The 24,717-nt window shown below is 42.1% G+C and overlaps 1 protein-coding gene and 1 long non-coding RNA gene across 7 annotated transcripts in view; one reads left to right on the top strand and one right to left on the bottom strand.

Annotated features, from left to right (window-relative positions):
- Positions 1-24,717, top strand: part of pde3a (phosphodiesterase 3A, cGMP-inhibited) — a 547,044-nt gene that overhangs the window by 467,587 nt on the left and 54,740 nt on the right. For all 6 annotated transcript variants that reach the window (XM_063072391.1, XM_063072390.1, XM_063072389.1 and 3 more), the window contains 4 exons: positions 7,616-7,701; positions 10,349-10,539; positions 16,573-16,710; positions 24,574-24,685. In XM_063072391.1, coding sequence (XP_062928461.1) covers positions 7,616-7,701; positions 10,349-10,539; positions 16,573-16,710; positions 24,574-24,685 — 527 coding nt within the window. The remainder of the gene's footprint in view (positions 1-7,615; positions 7,702-10,348; positions 10,540-16,572; positions 16,711-24,573; positions 24,686-24,717) is intronic.
- LOC134359330 (uncharacterized) overlaps positions 12,123-24,717 on the bottom strand; it is a 124,192-nt gene continuing 111,597 nt past the window's right edge. The window contains exon 3 of the long non-coding RNA XR_010021083.1: positions 12,123-14,462. This is a non-coding gene — a long non-coding RNA (uncharacterized LOC134359330). The remainder of the gene's footprint in view (positions 14,463-24,717) is intronic.

Raw genomic sequence — 24,717 nt, 5'->3', positions numbered from 1 at the left:
AAATATGCTTTGCGTATTTGGTTTCAATTCAGAAAATTTTTTGATCTTAATCAATTCGGGTTAGCGATTCCTATTTTAGGTAACATATTTTTTCCTCCCTCTTTTACGGATCGCGCTTTTCAAACTTGGAAGACTAAGGGTATTTTACGGTTTTTGGATTTATTTTTAGATGGTTCCCTTATGTCTTTTGAACAATTATCTAATAAATATAACTTATCAAGAATACATTTTTTTAGATATTTACAAGTTAGAAATTTCCTAAGTACTATACTTTCTTCCTTTCCAATGCTTCCTCCTACATATATTTTAGATTCGATAATTAACCTTAATCCATGTCAGAAAGGTGCATCGGCTATGATTTATAATATTATTATGAAACTTAGGAAAGCTCCATTTGATAAGATTAGGGTAGATTGGGAACAGGAATTGGGGCTTACCATTTCTGTGGATTGGAAAGAGCTTAATGCTCCAACTACCTTTTTTTGGTTCTCTCAGACGATATTATGTTTGAATCTGGAGAAAATTAGAAGTAACCTTTATGATTCTTCATTTAAATTTGAACAGACTTGGGGATCTTTTATTCGATATTTTCATTTAATGTAATATATACCCTTCTTGTTTTTTTTCACTGTTTTTAATGGAGGTCGGGATTGAGGACGTGATTTTAAGTTTAACTCTGTTTGGTTTCAAGTTAGCCCATTGCTTTGCTTTGCTTTTAGTTAGTTGCACGGTGGGTTTTTTTTGGGGGTTTTTTTTTCTTTTTTTCCATTGATATATATATAAAATTTAGTATACTATTATGTTATCTTGGTTTCTTATGTTTAAATTACATTGTTTGTAGTATTTTTTTGGTATTGATACCTTCTGTAATTTTATTATATTTTAACTTGTATTAATGTTTATATGGCTTACCTTTTTGTATACTTATTCAATAAAAAGATTTAAAAAGAAAGAAAGAGATCGAGGAACTGGCATCGAAGAGAAGTTGAGGCCAGCATGGAACCATAGTAAATAATGGAGCAGGCTTGAGGGGCCTGGTGACCAAATCTCGATCCTATTTTCTTGTGGTCTCTTGCTGCATAGATAGGAAGTCAAACGTTGTGGTGGAAATCGCCATTGTGTTCACGTCCCCCGCCAGGATGCAGTGCACCTCTGTACCCCAATTTGAAGATGTGTTATTGGGCCTTCACACTTAGTTGGTCATTAGAACTCCTTAAATAGTGGGGGGATTAACCACATCTCACAAAGAGCAACATTCTATTAGAACAACACTTCCAGGACAATAAACGTTGCTCTTGGCAGCAATGCCCTTAATCCCCCCAGCTCATGTTAGTGTCTACAAAAAAGCTCGAGATATTAGGCTACGAGTTGCAAAAGGAGAGTAACAAGACCTCAATATGCTGTATATTCGGATTCCAAAAAGATGTGGAACCTGCAGAATATCAATTGCTCTGCTACAATAAAATTTAGGAGAACCTGTTTAATATTAATATCAATCTAATGTTGCCTGACAGCTATTATATAAATAGTTCGAATGGATATTTATTTAAAAGGGATTGTAAAACACAAAGTAATTTCATGCATTCTGATCAGAGCAGGTCATACAGGAACCTGAACAAGTATCATGTCAGTTATACTTTATACTTCATACTTTATTGTTGCCAAACAATTGATACTAGAACGTACAATCATCACAGCGATGTTTGATTCTGCACTTCCCGCTCCATGGATTACAAATTGATAGCAAATATTAAAAATCTAAATTATAAATCATAAATAGAAAATAGAAAAATGGAAAGTAAGGTAGTGCAAAAAAACCGAGATGCAGGTCCGGATATATGGAGGGTATGGCCCAGATCCGGGTCAGGATCCGTTCAGCAGTCTTATCACAGTTGGAAAGTAGCTGTTCCCAAATCTGGCCGTACGAGTCTTCAAGATCCTGAGCCTTCGCCCGGAGGGAAGAGGGACGAAAAGTGTGTTGGCTGGGTGGGTCCTGTCCTTGATTATCCTGGCAACACTGCTCCAACAGCGTGCGGTATAAAGTGAGTCCAAGGACGGAAGATTGGTTTGTGATTCGCTGTTTAGGCGAGTCTTAAAATTTTCCAATCACTGGCTGGTGTTAATTTTATAATAAGTGGTTTAAGGATGGTCAGCATCACAACGGGCCTCTTCCTATATCATAAGTAGATGTGTGTGTGTGTGTGTGTGTGTGTGTGTGTGTGTGTGTGTGTGTGTGTGAGACAGAGAATATATCTGGTAAAGATCAGACTAACTCTATTTATCACATGTACATCGAAACATAGAGTGAAGTGTGTTGTTTGCATCAAACCAAATCAGTGAGGATTCCATTCTCTGCCTTAATGATAAATCAGTCACAGAGGCTACTACTACTACTACTACGTCGACTCAGGCCTAGGGGGCCGGCATCGGGCACGATGACGGACTCTACACTTCTCCGTCTCCCTCATCAGTGTGTTCAGTTCATCTACATTAGCCGCACCGCTGTCTTCTAGGAGTGTGTTGACCATAGTCTTGGGAGGGCGCCCAGGGTTCATCCTCCCATGCTTGGGCTCCCATATGATGACTAGGCTGGCAGGTAGCTCGGGGTGGCGTAGACAGTGCCCCGCTAGTTGCAGTCTTCTCACCTCGTTTTTAGTGGTGAGCATCAGTAGGTTGTTATAGAGCTCAACGTTCGTCATGTGCTGTTGCCAACTCATGTCAAGAGCCATCCGGAGCATTCGTGTATAGCAACCATCTAGAGACTTCTGCATTGCCTTGGTGAGTGTCCATGTCTCGCATCCGTACGTGAGAATGGACTCTGTGACTGCTATGAAAATCCTCTTTTTAAACCCACTGGTCAGGTTCAACTCCAGATTTCCTTCCTGTCGTTCATAGACCACAGAAGCTGATAATAGGTAAACTGTTAACGTTGTTAAATACTCAGGTCTTCACTAGTCATTTGGGTAAAGTAGTGGACATACTTCAAAGTGTTGTAATTATTTTTCCTATCATAGAGCCAATCTGATAACTGAGGTGCTTTAAAAACATCTTCCCTGTGCTGTTATGTGTAAAGTGAGGTGCGCTGGGCAAATAATGAAAGTGAGATTAACAGAAAGTAAGCTCAAATGGGATCAGCATTGGCGCAATGCCACTTGATAATTTTCCTTGTAGTATAACTCTGTTGGAAGGAAAGGAAAAGCTGGTAACATTCAAGTTTATTGATAACTTGAATCACTGGAGGTGCAACATAATGGGTTCTCCAATACGCTGTTTCAGCAAAATAACGGGGATGGAAACCTTCATTCCATAAGACATTTACCTCCAGATGCTCTTTCCTTGAATACTTAATGGTCTCCACACCTGACTTGAGTCTGTTTTGCTTTGTTAAGGAAGCAGGACGAGTTTCTTAGACTCCAAGTTCGCCTTGTCTTTCTTGTTCCATTGGCCATCTGGAGACAGGTGTCCCAACAGACCAGAGGAATTGTGAGACAGCCATAAGATATGGAAAGTAATCCACCCACTGCTCTTTCTCTGTACCCTGAAGAGTGGAAGGCATATTTATTGGTCTATCACCTGGCGGTTGGGCTTGTGGAAGGAAAATGGGCTGCATTGAGAACACTTGCAGAAGGTCGAAGCCCAAAGAATGATTGCGAATCCAAAAGTTGAAGCCTGGAGAGTAGAAGCCCAGAGGCCTGGGTTTGGAGGGCTGTCCTTGTGAGTGTGGGAGGGAGGAAACGGGCTTGTTTTGTAGTTGCTGTTTTGTTGCTTGTTGTGTTCTGTTTTATTCTGCTGATTAATGTGGACATGCTGGGCTGTCCACATTAGACACCTTTTGGGCTGCCCCCAGCACATCCTTTGGTATGTTGTATGTTGGTTATTATCGCAAACGATACATTTCGCTGTATGTTTCAAAGTGCATGTGATAAGTAAATGAATCTGAACCTGAACTTGTATTTACTCAACAGCAGCATGGGTGACAAGAGTGTTGGCAACTCACCAGTCACCAATAAGACATCCATTTTTACTTTACTCAATTAAGGATTCCCACCAATTTTTTTAAAGTGGAAAAAAAAGGATATTGAAGAATCCCTTGCCATCTTCCTGCTACAAAAGAGATTTGCAGCAGATAGAGCCATTGCCTCACCGCACCAATATCCCAGATTCAAACCTGACCTCAAGCACTGCCCATGTGGAGTTTGTACGCTTTTCTTGTAACTGCATGGGTTTCTTCCAAGTGCTCCAGATTCCTCCCATGTCCCCAGGACATTTCAGTCGACAGGGTAATCTACTGCTGTGAATTGCCCCTGGTCTGTAGGTGAGTGGTAGAATCTGGGGGGTGGGGTGGTGAGGATATGGAGGCAATAGAATGGGACTAGTTTAGAATCTGTGTGTGTTATGTGGATGATGGTCAGCATGAATTCAGTGGGCTGAAGGGCCTGTTTCCTGCTGTGTCAGTCGAAGTAATTAAGTTTAGCAATGTTACTGGTTCATTACGCCAACCTTCAAAATTGTTCCTGCTATTTTTGGCGAATAATTTCTGCTCGTTAAGAGTAAATGGGCACTTTCCAACAGTGTTCAAATGCTGTTTTTAAACTCAGTGGCCTCTTTATCAGGTACAGGAGGTGCCTAGTGTTTGTGATCCTCTGCTGCTGTAGCCCATCCACTTCAAAGTTCAATGTGCTGTGCATTCAGAGATGCTGTTCTGCACTCTGCTGTTGTAATGTGTGGTTATTTAACTGTCCATGAGGGGACTGCACAGCTCGAAGAATACCTGAGACTAAGCGGCTTCAATGTAAGGAGAGAGTGGGAACGGCCCAGCCAGCTACATCCACCACCATTTCAGCACCTACACCTACCAACACTGCAATAGGACTTGTGGGCAATGTACCCTTCTGTCATCTCAAGACCCCCAAGTGATCAGATCATCCACCAGGAGAAGAATCATACTCGACAACAAGTTATCACTGATGATGATTTCAGTAATTCTCAGCTTCCTGTCAGCTTGAACCAGGCTGGCCATTCTCCCCTGACCTCTCTTATTAACAAGGCATTTTCACCCACAGAATCTCTGCTTAATAGATTTTTTTTTCTTTTTCACACCATTCTCCATAAACTCTAGAAATCCCAGGAGATCAGTAGTTTCTGAGATACTCAATCACTCTGTATGGCACCAAAAATCATTCCACGATCTGTCACTCTGTTCAAGTTTCTTCTCCATTCTGATGTTTGGTCTGAACAACGACTGAGCTCCTTGACCATGTCTGCATGTTTTTCTGCATTGAGATCCTTTCACATGATTAACTGGTTAGATATTTGCATCAGTGAGGATGTGAACAGGTATACTTAATAAAGTGGCCGCTATATGTATATTTTGTCAAATGATATTGATATTAGTCATATGATATTGTCTATATAAAATTATTTGATATGCATTGTAGAACAGTTGTCCACTTGGACAGGAGATGATATTCTTAGAGCAACTCACCTCTGGAGTGGGTGATTTTACAGATCTTGCTGGAAAGTTGCTTCTATTTATCACAAGAACATAACTAAGAGTGGAAAGTCCTGGAAGTACTCAGCAGGTCAGGCAGCATCTGTGACTGCATTCAGATCAATGGCCCTTCTTCGATCTGCAGTTCTCCTTGCACAGATGGTAGTTAGCCTCAGTGTCAGCAGCATTTTCTGTTTTATTTCACATTGCTCATACCTGTAAATGTCTTTTCCTTTTTGTTCTTCATATTTGGTGCAACTTAAATCGAACATGTTTTGTAGTTCTCAATTAGTTGATTGGGATCAAGAAAAAATCTAGGGTATTTTTGAATATGCTTTGAAAAAGTGAATGAAATGAGTTAATGTGAGTGTAGGCAGACACTGATCTGGGAAAACAAATGAATCTTTAAATTTGTTGCAGTCACAGGGAACTCAATATCAGCCAAAGTACATCAGAACACTTAAAAGTTATTGTCAGGGTACTTCAGAATGGAACAGTGGTTTTAGTGATAAAGCAAAGTTTAGACTAAGCCTTGTTTCTAATTTATCATGTCTAAAATTGACTATCAGGTCAATGTTGACCATCCAAAGGCACACAGATTTAAAGCATAGATTTACATGGAACCAGATTGTTAAACCTAACTGATATAACCATTCTTCCACCCTTTTTCAGCCAACCATAATCCAAATCTGCACTCCATCCAATAGTTTCATCCAGCTAACTCCTTCCTAATCCAGCCTGTCACCAGAGCAATCATCTACCAAGTTCTCCATTCTCACATGCTTGGGTTAAAGCAGCATCTCCTGATCTGATTTTATTGGTGATTTTTTTTTCCACCCCTTTGCTTCACACTCTGTCCACTATTGAAACACCTTTTCTGTCACTATTGAAATGTTCCAAAACTTCTCAGGCTTTGCTTTTTGGGATTAAAGAATAAACTGCAGACTGTTCACTCATTCTAATCGTTACTGAGAAATTTGATATGATTACCTTGACTTTCAAAGCTATTTCCCAAATGCATTTAGTGGAATGGATTCAAGTTGTTGCAGTATCAACTTGCATTTATGTGATGTACATTGTCATCTTACAAATAAGGATCCACTTACTTCAAAACGAAGGAAAAAATGAATGTGTTGCATTTGATCTGGGAGTTGGGAGTGAAGTGTAGGAATAATGTTTCTGAAGGGGCAGAGGGAGCACTTGAAAGGAAATTCAAGTTCAGAGTCTGAGATCTAGGTCACTGAAGGCTTGGTACTTCATGGTGTGATGAAGGGAACAGTTGAGTAATGAACAAAACCTCAGAGGGGTTGTCAAGAAAAGATTGCATAGATAAAAAGCAAATTGTAAGTACAAGAGATTCTGAAGGTGCTGGAAATCCAGAGCAACACACACAAAACGCTGGAGGAACTCAGCAGTCAGACGGCACCTAGGGAGAGGAATAAACAGTGGACCTTTCAAATCAAGACCCTTCATCGGGAAAGGAAGGGTGGGGTGGGGGAAGAAGCCAGAATAAGAAGGTGGGAGCAGGGGGGAGGAGTACAAGGTGGCAGGTGATAGTTGAAGGCAGGTGAGGGGGAAGGTAGTTGAGTAGGGGAGGGGCGGATGAAGTAAGAAGCTGGGAGGTGATAGGTAGAAGAGTTAAAGGCTGCAGAAGGAGGAATCTGATAGGAGAAGAGAGTAGACAATAGGAGAGAGGGAAGGGGACGGGGCATCAGAGGGAGAAAGGAGTGAGCCTTGGAAGGGTCCAGAAAAGGATTTTAAAGCCAGGGTGTTGATAGCAATGTATATGAAGGTGTGAATTTGTGCCTGTGAATCTATTTAGTACCAGTGTAACACTATTACAGCACAAACCAGAGATTATCAGTGGTGCATCAGGTCACTGGTCACGTTGAGGAGAAGGAGAAGGCCTCCTACTCTCACCTTTTGAGGAGATGACAGTGGTGAAAACCTTACAGCCACAGGCTCTGCAGAATTGTGGAGATGAGTGGCCTCTGAGCAGCAGCGGAATAAGGCTGTACCCTTACATAGGGAACTGATTGCAGACCCAGAAGCAGAAAGCGCAAAATGGCACCTAGGTCCACTCATTATTTAAAAATGCCTACTTCTGTCTATTTGATGTTGCAGTTGTGGTCGGCCATTCAGCAAGCTGACGCACTCGGAAAGCATGGGGGGAAGAGTGGAGACAACAGTGCACTCACTGCACCGGACAGGTAATTCTTCAAACCAGTATCAGTCTAAACTTAATTAAGAGTTAGTGTTCATTTACTTGACAGTGGAAGTTGTCGTTAAATCGGGAGCATTCTGAGACAGGATGCTGGGCTGATTGATGTAGAAGGGCTTGCTTGCTTTTGTGTACTTAGCATTGACCCAGTCAAATGTATTGAGTTAGTTTACAGAGAATGTTTGGAATTTGTTTGAATATTATTTATCATCAACATAAAACTCATAATAGCAATAAGTCATTTCCTCCCATTTCCACTTGTGTTCCAAATCTCCCTCCATAGCAGATGGTAAAGAGTCACACTCTGTCAATATTACTGCACATCGATTCTGTCAGTCTCCCCCTCACAGTTACTCTTGCTGTTCCTTCACAGTCTCTCTCACTGCTCCCCACAGTCTCTCTCACTGTTCCCCACAGTCTTTCTCTCACTGTTCCCACACATTCTCTCTCAATGTTCCCCACACACTCTCTCTCACTGTTCCCCACAGTCTCCCTCTCACTGTTCCCCACAGAGTCTCTCACTGTTCCCCTCACAGTCTCTCTCACTGTTCCCCACAGAGTCTCTCTCTCACTGTTCCCCACAGAGTCTCTCTCATTGTTCCCCACACAGTCTCTCACTGTTCCCCACACAGTCTCTCTCATTGATCCCCACACACTCTCTCTCATTGATCCCCACACACTCTCTCTCACTGTTCCCCACAGAGTCTCTCTTTCACTGTTCCCCACACACTCTCTCTCACTGTTCCCCACACTTTCTCTCACTGTTCCCCACACAGTCTCTCACTGTTCCCTACACAGTCTCTCACTTTTCCCCACACACTCTCTCTCACTGTTCCCCACACAGTCTCTCTCACTGTTCTCGACACAGTCTCTCACTGTTCCCCACACTCTCTCTCACTGTTCCCCACACAGTCTCTCTCACTGTTCTCGACACAGTCTCTCACTGTTCCCCACACTCTGTCTCACTGTTCCCCACACAGTCTCTCTCACTGTTCCCCACACAGTCTCTCACTTTTCCCCACACACTCTCTCTCACTTTTCCCCACACACTCTCTCTCACTGTTCCCCACACTCTCTCTCACTGTTCCCCACACAGTCTCTCACTGTTCCCCACACAGTCTCCCACTTTTCCCCACACACTCTCTCTCACTGTTCCCCACACTCTCTCTCACTGTTCCCCACACAGTCTCTCACTTTTCCCCACACACTCTCTCTCACTGTTCCCCATACAGTCTCTCTCACTGTTCTTGACACACTCTCTCTCACTGTTCCCCACAGTCTCTCTCACTGTTCCACACACTCTCTCTCACTGTTCCCCACAGAGTCTCTCACTGTTCCCCACACAGTCTCTCTCACTGTCCCCACACACTCTCTCTCACTGTTACCCACACAGTCTCTCTCACTGTCCCCACACACTCTCTCTCACTGTTCCCCACACTCTCTCTCACTGTTCCCCACACAGTCTCTCACTGTTCCCCACACAGTCTCCCACTTTTCCCCACACACTCTCTCTCACTGTTCCCCACACTCTCTCTCACTGTTCCCCACACTCTCTCTCACTGTTCCCCACACAGTCTCTCTCACTGTTCTCGACACACTCTCTCTCACTGTTCCCCACAGAGTCTCTCTCTCACTGTTCCCCACACAGTCTCTCACTTTTCCCCACACACTCTCTCTCACTGTTCCCCACACTCTCTCACTGTTCCCCATACAGTCTCTCTCACTGTTCTTGACACACTCTCTCTCACTGTTCCCCACAGTCTCTCTCACTGTTCCACACACTCTCTCTCACTGTTCCCCACAGAGTCTCTCTCACTGTTCCCCACACAGTCTCTCTCACTGTCCCCACACACTCTCTCTCACTGTTCCCCACACAGTCTCTCACTGTTCCCCACACAGTCTCTCTCACTGTTCCCCACACAGTCTCTCTCACTGTACCCCACAGTCTCTCTCACTGTTCCCACACACTCTCTCACTGTTCTCCACACACTCTCTCTCACTGTTCCCCACACACTCTCTCTCACTGTTTCTCACACAGTCTCTCTCACTGTTCCCCACAGAGTCTCTCTCACTGTTCCCCACACAGTCTCTCTCACTGTTTCCCACTCAGTCTGTATCACTGCTCCTCACACAATCTCAGTGTCCCTCCTTGTCGGCAGTCTGAATCTTTCTAGTGCCAGATTCAGACTCCCTGCAATCCACTCTGTTGTGTATTATATTTAACCAGTTCTCAAGTGAACCATGTATGTACCTGTACTCTTGGGTACCTCTTTTCTACAACATTCCAAAGGGACCTGTTCACTGTGAAAGTCCCACTTTGATTTGTCTTCCCAAATTGTAACACCTTGCACTTCTCAGAATTGAACTGCACTTGCCATTCTCCTGCCCATTTACTGAGCTGATCAAGTTCTCTCTGTAGTTCTTGAGAACCGTCTTCATTGTGCAGGACACGATCTATTTTAGTGTCATCTGCAAGCTTACTAACCTCAAAGGTGAGGCCCTGATGAGCAGACCCTAAGGGAGTCAGAGTTGTGTTGCTATAGACAGGACATTTCAAGACTTCCAGTCTGTGGGCCAGCAGGTCCTGCATTGAGACACAATGTAGTGATGGCTATTTAAACGCTTGTATCTTGCAGATGACCCTGCTCAAGCCACCTCTGACTATGACAGCACCCACGAGACAAATAACAGTGACAGTAGTGACATTGCACAGAACGATGACGATCAGGACTCCTCTGCAAAAGGCTTAGAACAATCTCTCAAAGAATCTGACTGCAGACTCTACAGACCAGAGGACATCACATTACACCACTTGATTCCAGCCCAGGTATGCTTATGGGAACTATGTTTTGTCTGTCTAATGCTGCAGAAGCTTTAGGCAGTGATCTTGTTACAGTCAAAGTCAAGATTATTGTCAATGCACAAGTACAGTGAAAAATGTACTTGCATTAGGATCACAGGCACACAGCATCAGATAAGCAGCTTACACAGAAAAGCATAAATTATACACAAGTTTTACAATGAAGAACACAATTGGAACAGAAAAGACAAAATCCATTGTAGTTTAAAGTGGTTATAGCGTTACCGTACTAAGATACTGAGGTAGGGCAGTAGTATAGGAGCTAGCAGATTGTTTTACAGAACCAGTGATCACCAGTCACAGTACAATTCCCACCGCCGTCTGTTAGCAGTTGGTACGTTCTCCTCGTAACCACGTGGGTTTCCTCTGGTGCTCTGGTTTTTTTCCACCTCCAACTGATACACTTTTAAGGACTATCAACAGATATTCTCAGCATTAATTTTTTAATTTGCACAGTCTGTCTTTTTATTCACATCGGTTGCCTGTCAGTCTTTGCTGATGTATAGTTTTTTGTAAATTCTATTGTATTTCTTTGTTTTTTTTTTGTAAATGTCTGAAGAAAATGAATCTCGAGGTTAGTATAAAGGGAACACCTTGACCTTGAAGAACTGAATGGTTGAAGAGAAGAAGCTCTTCTTCAACCTGCCAGTGTGGGATTTTAGGCTTCTGTACCTGAACCTGAACTGAACTTAAAGATCAAAAATCAATGTTTTAGCAACAACTTCTTCCCCTCTGCCATAGTATTTCTGAATGGTCCATGAATCTATGAACACTACCTCACTTATTCCCCTTTGCACTATTTATTTATTGTAACTTATAGTGATTTTTATGTCATACACCAGTGGTCCCCAACCACCGGGCCGCAAAGCGTGCACTACCGGGCCACGAGGAAATGTTATGATTTGCGATATGAGTCAGCGGCACCTTTCCTCATTCCCTGTCATGCCCTCTGTTGAGCTTGAGGTCATTACCTGCGCGTCATCCATGTCAGCGCGGGAAGAAGATCAACTCCTCGAGCTTGCAAATGACGGCGGGCTAAAAAGTACGTTTAACATAACATCTCTGCCGGCATTCTGGATCAAAGTCAAGGCTAAATATCCTGAGATAGCCACGAAAGCACTGAAAACATTGCTTCCATTTCCAACATCATATTGCTGCAAAGCGGAGTTTTCTGCAATGAATGCAATGAAAACCAAATTGCGGAATAGACTGGACATAAGGAACCCCCTTCGAGTATCGCTGTCTCCCATCACCCCTTGATAGGACCGTCTTGTTGCAGGGAAACAAGCCCAGGGCTCCCACTGATTCAGTGATATTGATGTGTTGCAATGATTTTATATGTTCATACAAGGAAAATATGCGCAGTGTGTTTAATATCCAAACGTTACTTAAAATGTTATGATGCTATTGACTTATATGTGACTTATATAACCATATAACTGCATAATAATTACAGCACGGAAACAGGCGATCTCTGCCCTTCTAGTCCGTGCCAAACGCTACTCTCACCTAGTCCCACCGACCTGCACTCAGCCCACAACCCTCCATTCCTTTCCTGTCCATATACCTATCCAATTTTTCGTTAAATGATAATATCGAACCTGCCTCTACCACTTCTACTGGAAGTTTGTTCAACACTTACTTCAAGCTCCCCTGTCCTCCTCTGATAATTGACTTATCACTATATTCATGCGAGGAAAATATGCGCTGTGTGTTTAATATTAAATTTGTTAGATAAACCCTTTTAGGAACAAAATTGAGTGTATTAGCCACTTACCACCTATGTTCTGGTCGTGATTAACACTGCCCCCCCAACTCCCCAACAGAATCGCCAAAAACGATTTCTGGAAAAAAATCAGCATGAACACGCATGCGCACTGGTGCCCGCGCAAGGCTTCATGGTCATGGTAGTCTTTCTCGGGGTAAACCCAACGTATTTGACTGCTACTCTTGTGTGTTGGCAACCCTACCCCCCACCCCTCCCTGCCGGGTCAGGCGGTCTGCAAGAATATTGTCAATATTAAGCCGGTCCGCAGCGCAAAAAAGGTTGGGGACCCCTGTCATACGCAGTACCGCTGTCATAAAACAACAAGTTTCACAACAGTGGTGTGTTCACTGAGATCTTCAACCTCTCGCATCGGCAGTGTGAGGTACCCCTCTGCCTCATGCAGGCTTCTGTTATACCAGTGCCCACGAAGAGCTTGGTGACCTCCCTCAATGACTACGGCCCAGTAGCATTTACATCCACTGTGAGGAAGTGTTTTGAGAGGTTGGTGATAAACCATATCAACTCCTGCCTTAGTAGTGACTTAGATCCACTCCAATCTGCCTACTGGAGCAACATGTCCACAGCAGATACCATTTCATTGGCTCTTCACTCAACCCTGGAACATCTGGAAGCAAAGGTGCATACACCAGGATGCTCTTTATCGACTACAGCTCAGCATTCAATACCATCATCCCCTCAAATCTAATCAATAAGCACCAAGACCTGGGCTCAATACCTCTTTGTGCAGTTGGATCCTCGACTTCCACACTTGCAGACCCCAGTCACGTCAGATTGGCAACAACATCTCCTTCGTGATCTCTATCAGCACAGGTGCAGCACAAGGCTGTGTACTGAGCCCCCTGCTCTACCTGCTTTACACTTGATCTGGAGTGGTATGGGTAAGCACAGCCCTAATGCCATATTCAAGTTTGCAGATGATGCCACTATCGTAAGCTGAATCAAGGGTCGTGATGAATCAGCCTATAGGAGGGAGATTAAAAATCTGGCTGAGTGGTGTCGTAACAGCAACCTCTCAGTCAATGTCAGCAAGACCAAGGAACTGATTGTGGACTACAGGAGAAGGAAACCAGAGGTCCATCAGCCAGGCCTCTTTGGAGGATCAGAGGTGAGGAGGGTTAGCAAATCTAAATTCCTAGGTGTTATTATTTCAGAAGACCTGTCCTGGGCAAGCATGTAGGGCCAATTACAAAGAAAGCACTGTAGTGCCTCTACTTCCTCAGGAGTTTGCAAAGATTTAGCATGACATCCAAAACATTGATAATCTTCTGTAGATGTGTAGTAGAGAGTCTAGTAACTGGTTGCATCACAGCCTGGTATGGAAACACCAATGCCCTTGAACGGAAAATCCTAGAAAAAGTAGTGGATTCGGCCCACAACACAAGTAAAACCCTGCCAGCCATTGAACATATCTACATGAAACGCTGTTACAGGAAAGTAACATCCATTATCAGGGACCCCCATCACCCAGGACATGCTCTCTCCTCAGTGCTACCATCAGCAAGAAGGTACAGGAGCCTCAGGATTCTCAGCACCAGGTTCAGGAGCAATTATCACCCCTCAACCATCAGGCTTTTAAACCAAAATGGATAACTTCACTTGCCCCATCATTGAAATGCTCCCACAACCTATGGAATCACTTTCACGGACTCTTCATCTCACAATGTTTATTGCTTATTAATTCACATTATTATTGTTTCTTCTTTTTTGCCTTGCACAGTTTGCTGTCTTCTGCAGTCTGGTTGAACACCCTAGTTGGGAAGTCTTCCATTGATCCTATTATAGTTATTATTCTATGGATTTCTTGAGTATGCCCACAAGAAAATGAATCTCAGGGTTGTATATGGTGACGTATATACGTGTATCAGTCAGTCAGTGGGTGCCGTTCCAAATCCGGGGTTGGCGACTATGCACCTCCATCTTCTTCGATCTCGCGACAGCACCGAGTACAGCCTCTCCTCCAGTTTGTTCTCACTAGCTGCCTTGGCACCGCCCGCCGCCGAACTCGAGCCGGAGGCCTTGTCGGCCTCCAGCCACGGCCGCTTCTTCGAGCTCGGCCCTTCCTTATTTTCGTATGATCTTATGCTTCTGCATTTCAATCAACCTGTAAATAGAGAGACACAAATTGGACACATGAAGTGTGGTGTAAAGGTCCATGCTATCTTTTAATGCCTGATGGGCACTAGCCTCCCCATCATCCAGGATATGCCCTCTTCTCATTATTATTATCAAGGAGGAGACACGCATTCAGCACTTCAGGAACAGCTTATTCCCATCTGCCATCAGATTTCTGAATGGAGAATAAACCCATGAACTTTATCTTACTATTTCCTTTCTATCTTTTTGCACTACTTATTTAATTTATTCTTATACTCTTATTATTGTAATTTAAAGTTTTTTATTATGTCTTGTAATGTACTGCTGCCACAACACAACAAATATCATGACATAAGCCAGTGATATTAATTCTGATTCTTCTCACCTGCCTATCACCTCTCTGTGGTGACCCTCTTCCTTCCCTTTACTCCTTTCAGATTCATTCTTCACCAGCCCCTTACCTTTTCAACCTATTATCTCCCAGCTTTTTAACTTCATCACCCATCCCCCTCCCAACTGGCTTCACCTTTCACCTTCCAGCTTGTCCTCCTTCCCCTCCACCCATCTTATTTTGGCATCTCTCCCCTTCCTTTCCAGTTCTGATGATGATGATGATGATGAGCCCGAAGCTCATTTCAAAATGGAAATTCATTTCCATAGATACTGCCTGACCAGCTGAGTTCCTCCAGCATTTTGTGTCCCTTGCTCTCGATTTCCAGCATCTGCAGAATGTGTTGTGTTAATACACTGGAGATGAGACAGGATATCAACCAGTTTCACCGTGCCCTCAAGTGGCCAGTGTTTGCCATTACATGTTGACTTCATGTCAAGACTTTTTTCAGATTCGAAGCACGTTTATTATCTAGCATGTATGCAGCATACCACCCTAAGATTCACTTTCCACAGGCAGCCACAAAGCAAAGAAAACCCTTGACCCTACTCAAAGAAAACATCAAGCATCCAATGTGCAAAAAAAGAACAAATCACGCAAATGGCAAAAAAAACAAGCAAATAACACACAGAATATTAAACATCAAATTGCAGAGTCCTTGCAACAGTCTGGGAATGTTCACTTTAGTTCCATTCAGTTTAATTTAGCACTGCTTCATTCATTGGCTGCAGAGCCAGTCGTGTGGAAGTGGCCCAACAAAATCACGCAAAATAGCAATATAAAGGTCGTAACCAGAAATCAGAACCATATTTAACAGGAACAGAAGAATCCTCTAAAAACAAGTCCAATGCACAAGTCCCGCAGATCAAATCTTGCCCAAGACCCAAGGCTCCTGCACCTTCCTCCGGCAGCAACAAGGGAGAGGCAGATCAATCAAATGCAGGCAGACGGTGCTGAATACCCGTTTGTCTTTTGCTCTCATCCTCATTGTTTTCTTAATTTTGCTTGACGCTTTAATCAGCTAGATTGTTGAGTACTAGAGCTGATCATGGGTTCACCTTCTACCAATAAGCCACATACTTCATTCTCAGTCTCGCTCTCAACCATGCCAAATTCCCTCAGAGACAGCAAAAGAGCCAGATCACTCAGTCGGCCCAAAAACTCGTTATAAAATGTAATAAAAGTGCAAATTACAGGCTCCAATTGCACAGAGATTAGTAGGAAAAGTATATTTAAAAGAAGTAGTCAGTATCAGAATCAGGTTTAATATCACTAGCTTATGTTGTGAAACTTGTTAACTTTATGGCGGCAGTACAATGAATTACATGATAAATAAATATAGAGAAAAAACTGAATTACAGTTAAAATAACTAGTGCTAATAAAACAGAAATTAAAAAAGTAGTGAGGTAATGTTCATGGGTTTAATGTCCATTTAGCAATTGAATGGCACAGGTGAAGAAGCTGTTCCTGAATCACTAAATGTGTGCCTTCAGAACTACCAGAATTGACCAAATTTGCCAGTTAAAAAACCCATGAAATTGTATGCAGTGCAGTTTTTACACTTTGCTTCATGTTACTTTCAGTCCTCAGCTGGTGATAAAACCAAGACCAGCATTGCACAGATGTCCTCTGCTTCCTGATGGAGGTATTGGGTTTGATTTATCCCCTAAGTTTCTGAATAAAGTTGTACATGATTCCAGCTAAGCCTTTCCTTTAATTTTCTAGGAAAAAGCAATCCTTGCTCCAGAGCCTCTTCTAATGGAAGATCTGGAGCTGATATTTACACAACTCAACAACTGGAATTTTCCCATCTTTGACCTCATGGAGATGACGGGCTCAAAATGTGGCCGGATACTTAGCCAGGTGAGAAAGTCCTTTCTTCATGCTGGTGCATTGTGTTGTGTAAACACACGTGACATGTTCTTGCTGCACTGGTTTCTGAACTACATCTGACAGGTATCAGAAGGTGTCCTTCTGTACAATTGGTTCCCTTTACGGGCAAGTCTTTTCGACGAAAACTTAATGAATTAGTGCCAATAAAGAGAGCACAGAAGAGATTTACAAGGATGTTGGCTGGAATGAAGGTCTGTGTTGTAAAGAGGGATTATGTAGGCTAGCCTTAACCTCACTGCAATATAGAAGGCTGTGAGATGACCATATAAAGATATACAAAATTATGAGTGCCATAGATAAGATAGATAGAGAGTTTTTTCCACAGTTGCGAAATGAAATTGAGAGTACAGGTTTAAGGTGACGGAGAGAAATTTAAGGGAAATCTGAGAGGGAGGTGATTGTCTTGAATGAGCTGCCAGAGATGTGGTAGAAACAGATACAATTTGAGCAGGTCATGGAGAAGAAAGTTCTGGGCCAAATATCCATAAATAGGATTAACATGAACAAGTGCCAGGCTTGGCAAGGATGTGATTGGCTGACAGCCCCATTTCTCTACCGTAGGCGTCTATGATTCTATGAATTTGTGCATTTCCATTAATTTGCCTTCCCAAAGATGTAGTCCCACGGTGTAATGATTAACTTACAAGATTGGTGTCAGAGCAGTCGTTTATTCGTGTAGGCAACCAATGTTCTTTGAGACCAACCAAGGAAGGTGGGGAAATTTACATAAAACCTGAAACTGTGATCCATGAAATGTTGGCTTGATGATAGACCCAAAAGGGAGGGGAATTCTGTTCAGAGCTGTAGGTGACTCCAAGTTCATGAACGCAGCTGACCCTGATACTGAAATGGCCTGGGGACAAAGTAGGGGCAAATCTGAAAAGTTAACCTTGCCAGTGATATTCTCATCCTGCTGATGAATGAATTATAATTAAAAGAAACATAGTTCATGGGTGAGATCCCAAGACCAGTTCATAGAGCTGGCTTCAGTTCAGCTTTACTATTTTTTCATGGATTGGTTATTTTCCTGTTTTTAATTCTCATATTTTTCTTACATCATAGAAGAAGGCAATGTGACCTGTCATTCTCCCACTTATTTCCCTGTGATCCGTTCTCCCTCACAGGCCCATCAATGTCACCCCTCCCCCCTTCCCTTCCTCAGACTCCTGGCATCTCGCCTATACTCAAAGGAATTTACAGTAGTCCATTAATCAACCAGCACGCCTTTGGGATGTTTGAAGAAACTTTAAAACCGGAGAAAACATCCGTGTAGAAATAGTCGCATATATATATAAAAATAGAGAGAGAGAGAGAAAAATGATGACACATGTGGATGATGGTAAGCCTGATTCTGATATGGGCCTGTATTGTGCACTGAGAATGGGAAGGGGACAGGGAGAAGGGAATCGTGGCTGGGGAAAGGGGAAGGGAGAGGGAAAGGAGAGGGAATCATATGAGAAACATTCTGTAAAGATTAATAAAGCAATTGCTTGGAATGAAATGACATTGCCTGGTGCCTCAATGCTGTACCTGTGCCAACCCCACCCCAGCACTCCTTCTCTGCCACCGGTCCCACACCTCTCCAGCAGCATTCACCCTCACCATTCCCAACATCCTGTGCTCCCGCCTTATTTACTAACTCACTCTCCACTCCACGTTGACAAATAGAGTATTGAAAAAGGATCTAGTATATATATCCAGTATGTGCTGAGGAGTTTTGCACAGTACTGTGTGTGTATGTGTGTGTGTGTGTGTGTGTGTGTGTGTGTGTGTGTGTGTGTATATATATACATATACACACACACACACATACACACACATCTATATATATATATATATATATATATGCATCAATATGAATTTTCCAGTAATTATGTTATAGTTACTTCTGCATTTTTCTAGAAAATTTTTAGTTTTCAGTACAGATGACACACCACTTTGATTCAGCTATTTTATAAGTTAATTGTTACCACTGAGATTTGTGTTACTGTGTTATCTTTGTTTGTGTAGGTAATGATCACGACTGCTTCTTTCCTTGTCTTTTCTTTGTTCTCTCAGCTACTCTTTCTTTGTTCATTCCTCATTCTGTAACGTATAATAAAATAGTTTAGCAATAAATTTTATGCCTTGTTCTTGATCCAAAGAGATCAGGACCCCGACGCTTTAACTAGAAGCAATAAAAGACTGCAGATGCTCAAATCTGGACCAATCCAGGTGAAGAGTCTCAACCTAAAATGTCAACTGTCCGTTTCCCTCCAAAAATCCTGCCCGACTACCTGAGTTCCTCCAGCATCCTCCATGTTGCTTGGGTATTTAACCAACAGGATAATGAAGTATCTATTCATCTGTTTAGACCGCTTGATTACCCGAAATATTGTCTCCCATTCATGAAGGGAAAAATTTTCATGTTTGGCTCGGATTTTGTTCGAGGCATCCAATTCAGCAATTGAAACTAGTGAGGTGGAACAAGGGAAACTGACAGGAATTGCTCAGAGGGTTTGATGCTCTACTTGCAGTCTAAGCTTTTTAATTTCAAAGTGAGGCTAATGGCAGCACTGTATTTATTTAAGATGTTCAAATGTCTTTGCTCCCTTTATTATCAAGCCCTTTTTATGTGCAGTATCTTAGATTTGCTGACTATTTGTTACTAAGCAAACATGACGTATGTTCCCAAGGTTACTTCACTCTGATTTTGTTATATGTGAGTCATTGACTAGAAAAGAATGGAGAGAAGATGTCACCTTATTGCTAATTCTATACAGATGTAAAAGCTTTCCTCTTCTGCTTGTGCAGAGACAATTTTATATAGTACTTTGCAAAAGTCTTGGGCACATATATATAGCTAGAGTGCCTTACACTTTTACACAGTACTGTATTTGTCGACGGAGCAGAGAGCGAGTTTTTAAATCCAGCAGGGGCAAAGAATTTTGGGAATTGGCAAAGGTAGAGCTCCACAGGAGGGGTGTGGGTCAGGTGGCAGAGAAGGAGTGCCAGGGTAGAGGGTGGTGGGGGTGCAGACACACCCAGCTCTGAGACGCCAGGCAAGGTCATTTGATTTCAAACAATTAGTTTATTGATCATTACAGAATGTTTGTCTGGTGCTTCGTGCCCCTTCTCCTCTCCATTCCCCTCTCCATTCCCCTTTTCCCAACCAGGATTCCCCCTCCCTGCCCCCTTTCCCACTCTTAGTCCACAATAGAGACCCATATCAAAATCAGGCTCATTATCACTCACATACTGTATGTCATGAACTTTGTTTTTCTTTGCGGCAGCAGTACAGTGCAAGACATATAATTACTAAAGTACTGTGCAAAAGTCTAAAGCACCCTAGCTATATATCTGTGCCTGAGACTTTTGCACAGTACTGTATATATATTGCTTTTAGCCAGGAATCTAGTCTTTAATTTTTTTTTGTTCAGTCTGTTGCAATGTCTGGGTTCAGGATCTGCAAAGGAATTTGGAGTGGGAGGGGAAAGATTCAGTTACCATGGCCCACTTAGGTATCAACGTCTTAGGAAGAACAAGGAAAGAGGTTCTGCTGAATGAATTTGAGTAGCTAATGACTAAATTAAAATGCAGCACCAGAAAGGTAATAATCTCTGAGTCATATACAAATTGGCACAGGGTTAATAATATCAGACAGCTAAATGTGTGGCTGAAAGATTTGTGTGGGAACAGTGGGTTTGCATTCGTGGGCCATTGGTACCATTATTGGGGAAGGAGTGTGCTCTTCCAATGGGACAGGCTCTGCTTGAGCCATGCCTTGACCAGGGACCTGGTGAAACACGTAACTAGGGTAGGTAGGACTTTGAATGAAATAGCAGGGGGCTGCGTTCAACAGCATGGAAAAGTATTGATAAAGTAAAAGAGAAGAGGAGTGCAGGAGAAGTCACTGAGGGTTTCTGAATAAAGAATAAGTACTGTACGTTTCTCCCCACGACCATGTGGGTCTCCTCCAGGTGCTCCAGTTTCCTCCCACATTTCAAAGACGCACAGGTTAGTAGGTGAAATAGTCACGTGGATGCAATTGGGTAGTGTGGGCTGAAAAGGCCGCTTACTATGATGTAACTCTAAATTAAATTTATTTTCTAAACGAGGAAATTCAAAAAGCAGAGGTGCAAGCATACCTGGAAGTCCTCATGCGAGATTCCCTAAGGGTTAACTTGCAAGTTGAGTTGGTGAAAAGGAAGACAAATGCAATGTTAGCATTCATTTTGAGAGAACTAGAATATAAAAGCAAGGATGTAAGTGTAAGGCTTTATAAGGTGTTGTTCAGACCACGCTTGGAGATTGTGAGCAGTTTTGGGCCCCCTATCTAAGAAAAGATGTGCTGGCATTGGAGAGGGTCCAGAAGAGGTTCCCAAGAATGACTCCAGGAATGAAAGGGTTAACTTATGTGAAGCATTTGATTGCTCTGGACCTGTACTCTCTGGAGTTTAGAAGAATGAGTTGTATCTCATTGAAGCCTAACAAATATTGAAAGATTTCGATGGAGTGAATGTGGAAAGGATGTTTCCTATAGTGGGGAGTCTAGGACCAGAGGGCACAACATCAGAACAGAGGAGGAATATTTTGGCCAGAAGGTGGTGAATCTGTGGAATTCATTGCCACAGCTAACTGTTGAGACCAAGTCATTGAGTATATATAAAAAGCAGGTTGATAGGTTCTTGATTAGTCAGGGTGTCAATGGTTACGAGGAGAAGGTGGGAGAATGGGGTTGAGAGGGGTAGTAAATCAGTCTTGAAGGAATAGAAGAGCAGACTTGATGGGATGAATGGCCTAGTTCGGCTCCTATGTCGTATGGTCAAAATAAATAAGTTTTAAAAAGTTTCAGCTAACTTTGAGACAAAATTGAAAGAAGGGTGGTGAATACAGGACTGAAGTTGTTATATCTGAATGCACGTTGTATACCAAATAGGACAGATAATCTTGTAGCGCAGTTAGGAATTGGCAGGTATGATATTATGGACATCAGCGAGTCAGAAAGGTGAATGCGACATTAGCATTGATTTCCATAATACTAGAATATAAAAACAAGGATATAATGCTAAAGCTTTATAGGGCATTAGTCAGACCGCACTTGGAATATTGTGAGCATTTTTGGGCTCCTCATCTAATGAAGAATGTGCTGGCTTTGCAGATGCTCCAGAGGAGGTTCATGGGAATGACGTTGGGAATGAGGAGTACAGTCTCTGATGCACTGGGCTTGTATTCACCGGAGTTTAGAAGAATGAGGGGGAATCTCATTGAAACCTACCAAATATTGAAAGGCCTAGACAGAGTGTTTCCAATAATGAGGGAGTTTTGGACCAGAGGGCACCCTCACAATGCAAGGACATCTCTTTAGAAAGGAGATGAAGAGAGATTTCTTTAGCCAGAGGATGATAGTCAGTGGAATTCATTGCCAATGATGGCTGTGGAGGCTAAGCCTTGGGTATATTGAAAGCAGTGGTTGATAGGTTCTTGATTAGAAGGAGTGTTAAAGGTTATGGGCAGACAGGAGAATGGGGTTGAGAAGGTAATTCATCAGTCATGATCAAATGGTGGAGCAGACTTGATGGGCTGAATGGCCTAATTCTGCTTATATGTCTTATAGTCTTGTGGTGTACATTTTTCTTATTGATAGAAAAAGCAGGCAAAATTTAAAAGGCTGAATTATGAGCTTAATATCAACTGGTTGTGTAATTTGAATTAATTTGGATTAGTACTTTTACTAACAGGAATAAGTTTGAAAATTCTTCTTCCAACTATTATGTTTGTCAATTAGGTGAAACATGGGAAGTTGCTTGTGTTGGCAGTTTGTGGTGGAGAATGTGGTTCTGTGTACAGATGTCATGAGAGTGATGTTCTTGCTTCATTTTTCATTAGTAACATTATGAGAAACACTATTTGATTAATTATCTCACCAACCACGTGCTTGAAACAATATAGTGGATATTCATCACAATTTTTTGGTGATGGTTTAACATGAGCTTTGCCCAAATGCTATTTACTTTTCTATTAATTTGAGTATTGTAGATACACTATGTATTGATTACGTCCAATCGCAAACGAGAGAAAATCTGCAGATGCTGGAAATCCAAACAGCACACTCAAAATGCTGGAGGAACTCAGTCAGCCAAGCAGCATTTTGTGTGTGTTGCTAGATATTGATTACTTCATGTAGTTGTGACAGAGAGGTTTACTTCAAGGATCAGCATTCTTCCAGATGGCGGTGATAACCATTTAGCCAGCCAAAAGGGTTTTACTGTGATACCCAGGAATGTGAAATAACTCACAGCGGTCCATCCTGGTTGGGGAATTTAAACAGAGACTTACTATCTGTAGTTGCCTGGCAATACTATTTGCCAGTCTACTTTGACTCAGGAGTCTGATAACATTCCCACGTATAGTGGTTAGCGCAATGTTATTACAGTTTGAGGCATTGGAATTCAGAGTTCAAGTCCCGGCACCCTCTATAATTTGTATATCCTCCCCGTGGAATGTGTGGATTTCCTCCGGGTGCTCCGGTTTCCTCCCACAGTCCAAAGATATACTCGTTAGTCAGTTAATTGGTGATTGTAAGTTGTTCTGTGATTAAGCAAGGGTTAAATCAGGAGTTGTTGACGGTGTGGTTCAAAGGTCCAGAAGGGACTGCTCTGTGCAATATCTCTGAATAAATAAATTACATTAGGGAAAGAGATGCAGGGCTAGAGAAGGGGAATCTGACAGTAGAATCTAACTCTGACTACTCATCTTGATGAAGAATCTCAGCCCAAAATGTCAACTATACTCTTTTTCCATAGACGCTCCCTGGCCTGCTGAGTTCCTCCAGCATTTTATGCGTGTTGTTTAAATTAAATTATCACATTGTGTTACACTGATAATGCTCAATAGTATCACAGTTAAATTGTTATTGGTAACATGAGTACAACTCCTTTGATCAACAAGAGACAATCCCGTATTTATGTCAAGACATAACTCGCCTAGGTTCTAGAATAGTGGTCATTCATAGAGATACGTGCATCATACACAAGCTTACCTCTGTCAAACTGCACATCAGTGAGTGCATTCATGTGTATATGCACATTATATGTTGTATATATCTGTGTATTTATCAAATGATATGACCAGGATATGCATGGTTTGAGCTGTTATTGAGAGATTTAAAAGGATTCAATCAGTTTATTTTTAATCGTGTTTCCATATTGAGTGTACAAAGTTAGGTGTTCTGAAATGCATCCTTTCTGCTATAACTATGATATAATTCTGTAACCAGAAGAGCTCTGCCCAGTACTGGTAGTCATGAAAAAACAGTTCCTGTAACTACCAAACAATGCAGTGTTAAAATAACATAGCTTCATGCCACTGTAGGTTATATAGATATTCTTCATGGCTACAGAACTCCTAAAGAAATTTCATTGGACTAAGTATATTGGGCTTGAATTCTGCTGCATCATCTCCTGGTGTAATATCATAAAAAGTGGAAGATTTTCACAATCCGAATAGAAATAGTGCTTAGCTGTCAATTTCAGTAAGACCCATTAAAATTGCTTAAAGATTTGATATCATATTTGAAGTGAAACATAAGTACATTTTAATTTGAGGTCAATGACTTATATTTGTTCCTGTGAGCTTTAACATCCAAGTCTGGAATATGAGTAGAGGGAAACCAAGAACACTGAGCTGGGGTTACCTGATTGACATTGCCAGGGATAATCTCAGGAATAAAGCGAAAGATGACTGGTATACCTGAGTTTTGGTGAACTTCACTAAGTGTGTGTATTTTTTTTTCCTTCCACAGAATGTTTATTTTTTCCATATACTAATTATTCAACTTCTTTCTTTGTACAGGTAGCATTCAGACTGTTTGAAGACACTGGGCTTTTTCAAATATTTAAAATCCCATTAAAAGAGTTCATGAACTACTTTCACGCATTAGAAAATGGGTACAGAGATATACCCTGTAAGTATTCCTGTATTTTACCTCTTTTGGGA

The sequence above is a fragment of the Mobula hypostoma genome, chromosome 20, assembly GCF_963921235.1.
Source record: "Mobula hypostoma chromosome 20, sMobHyp1.1, whole genome shotgun sequence".
NCBI lineage: Eukaryota > Metazoa > Chordata > Chondrichthyes > Myliobatiformes > Myliobatidae > Mobula > Mobula hypostoma.
The sequence above is the reverse complement of the archived record's forward strand: the minus strand, read 5'-3'. Positions and strand labels throughout refer to the sequence as shown.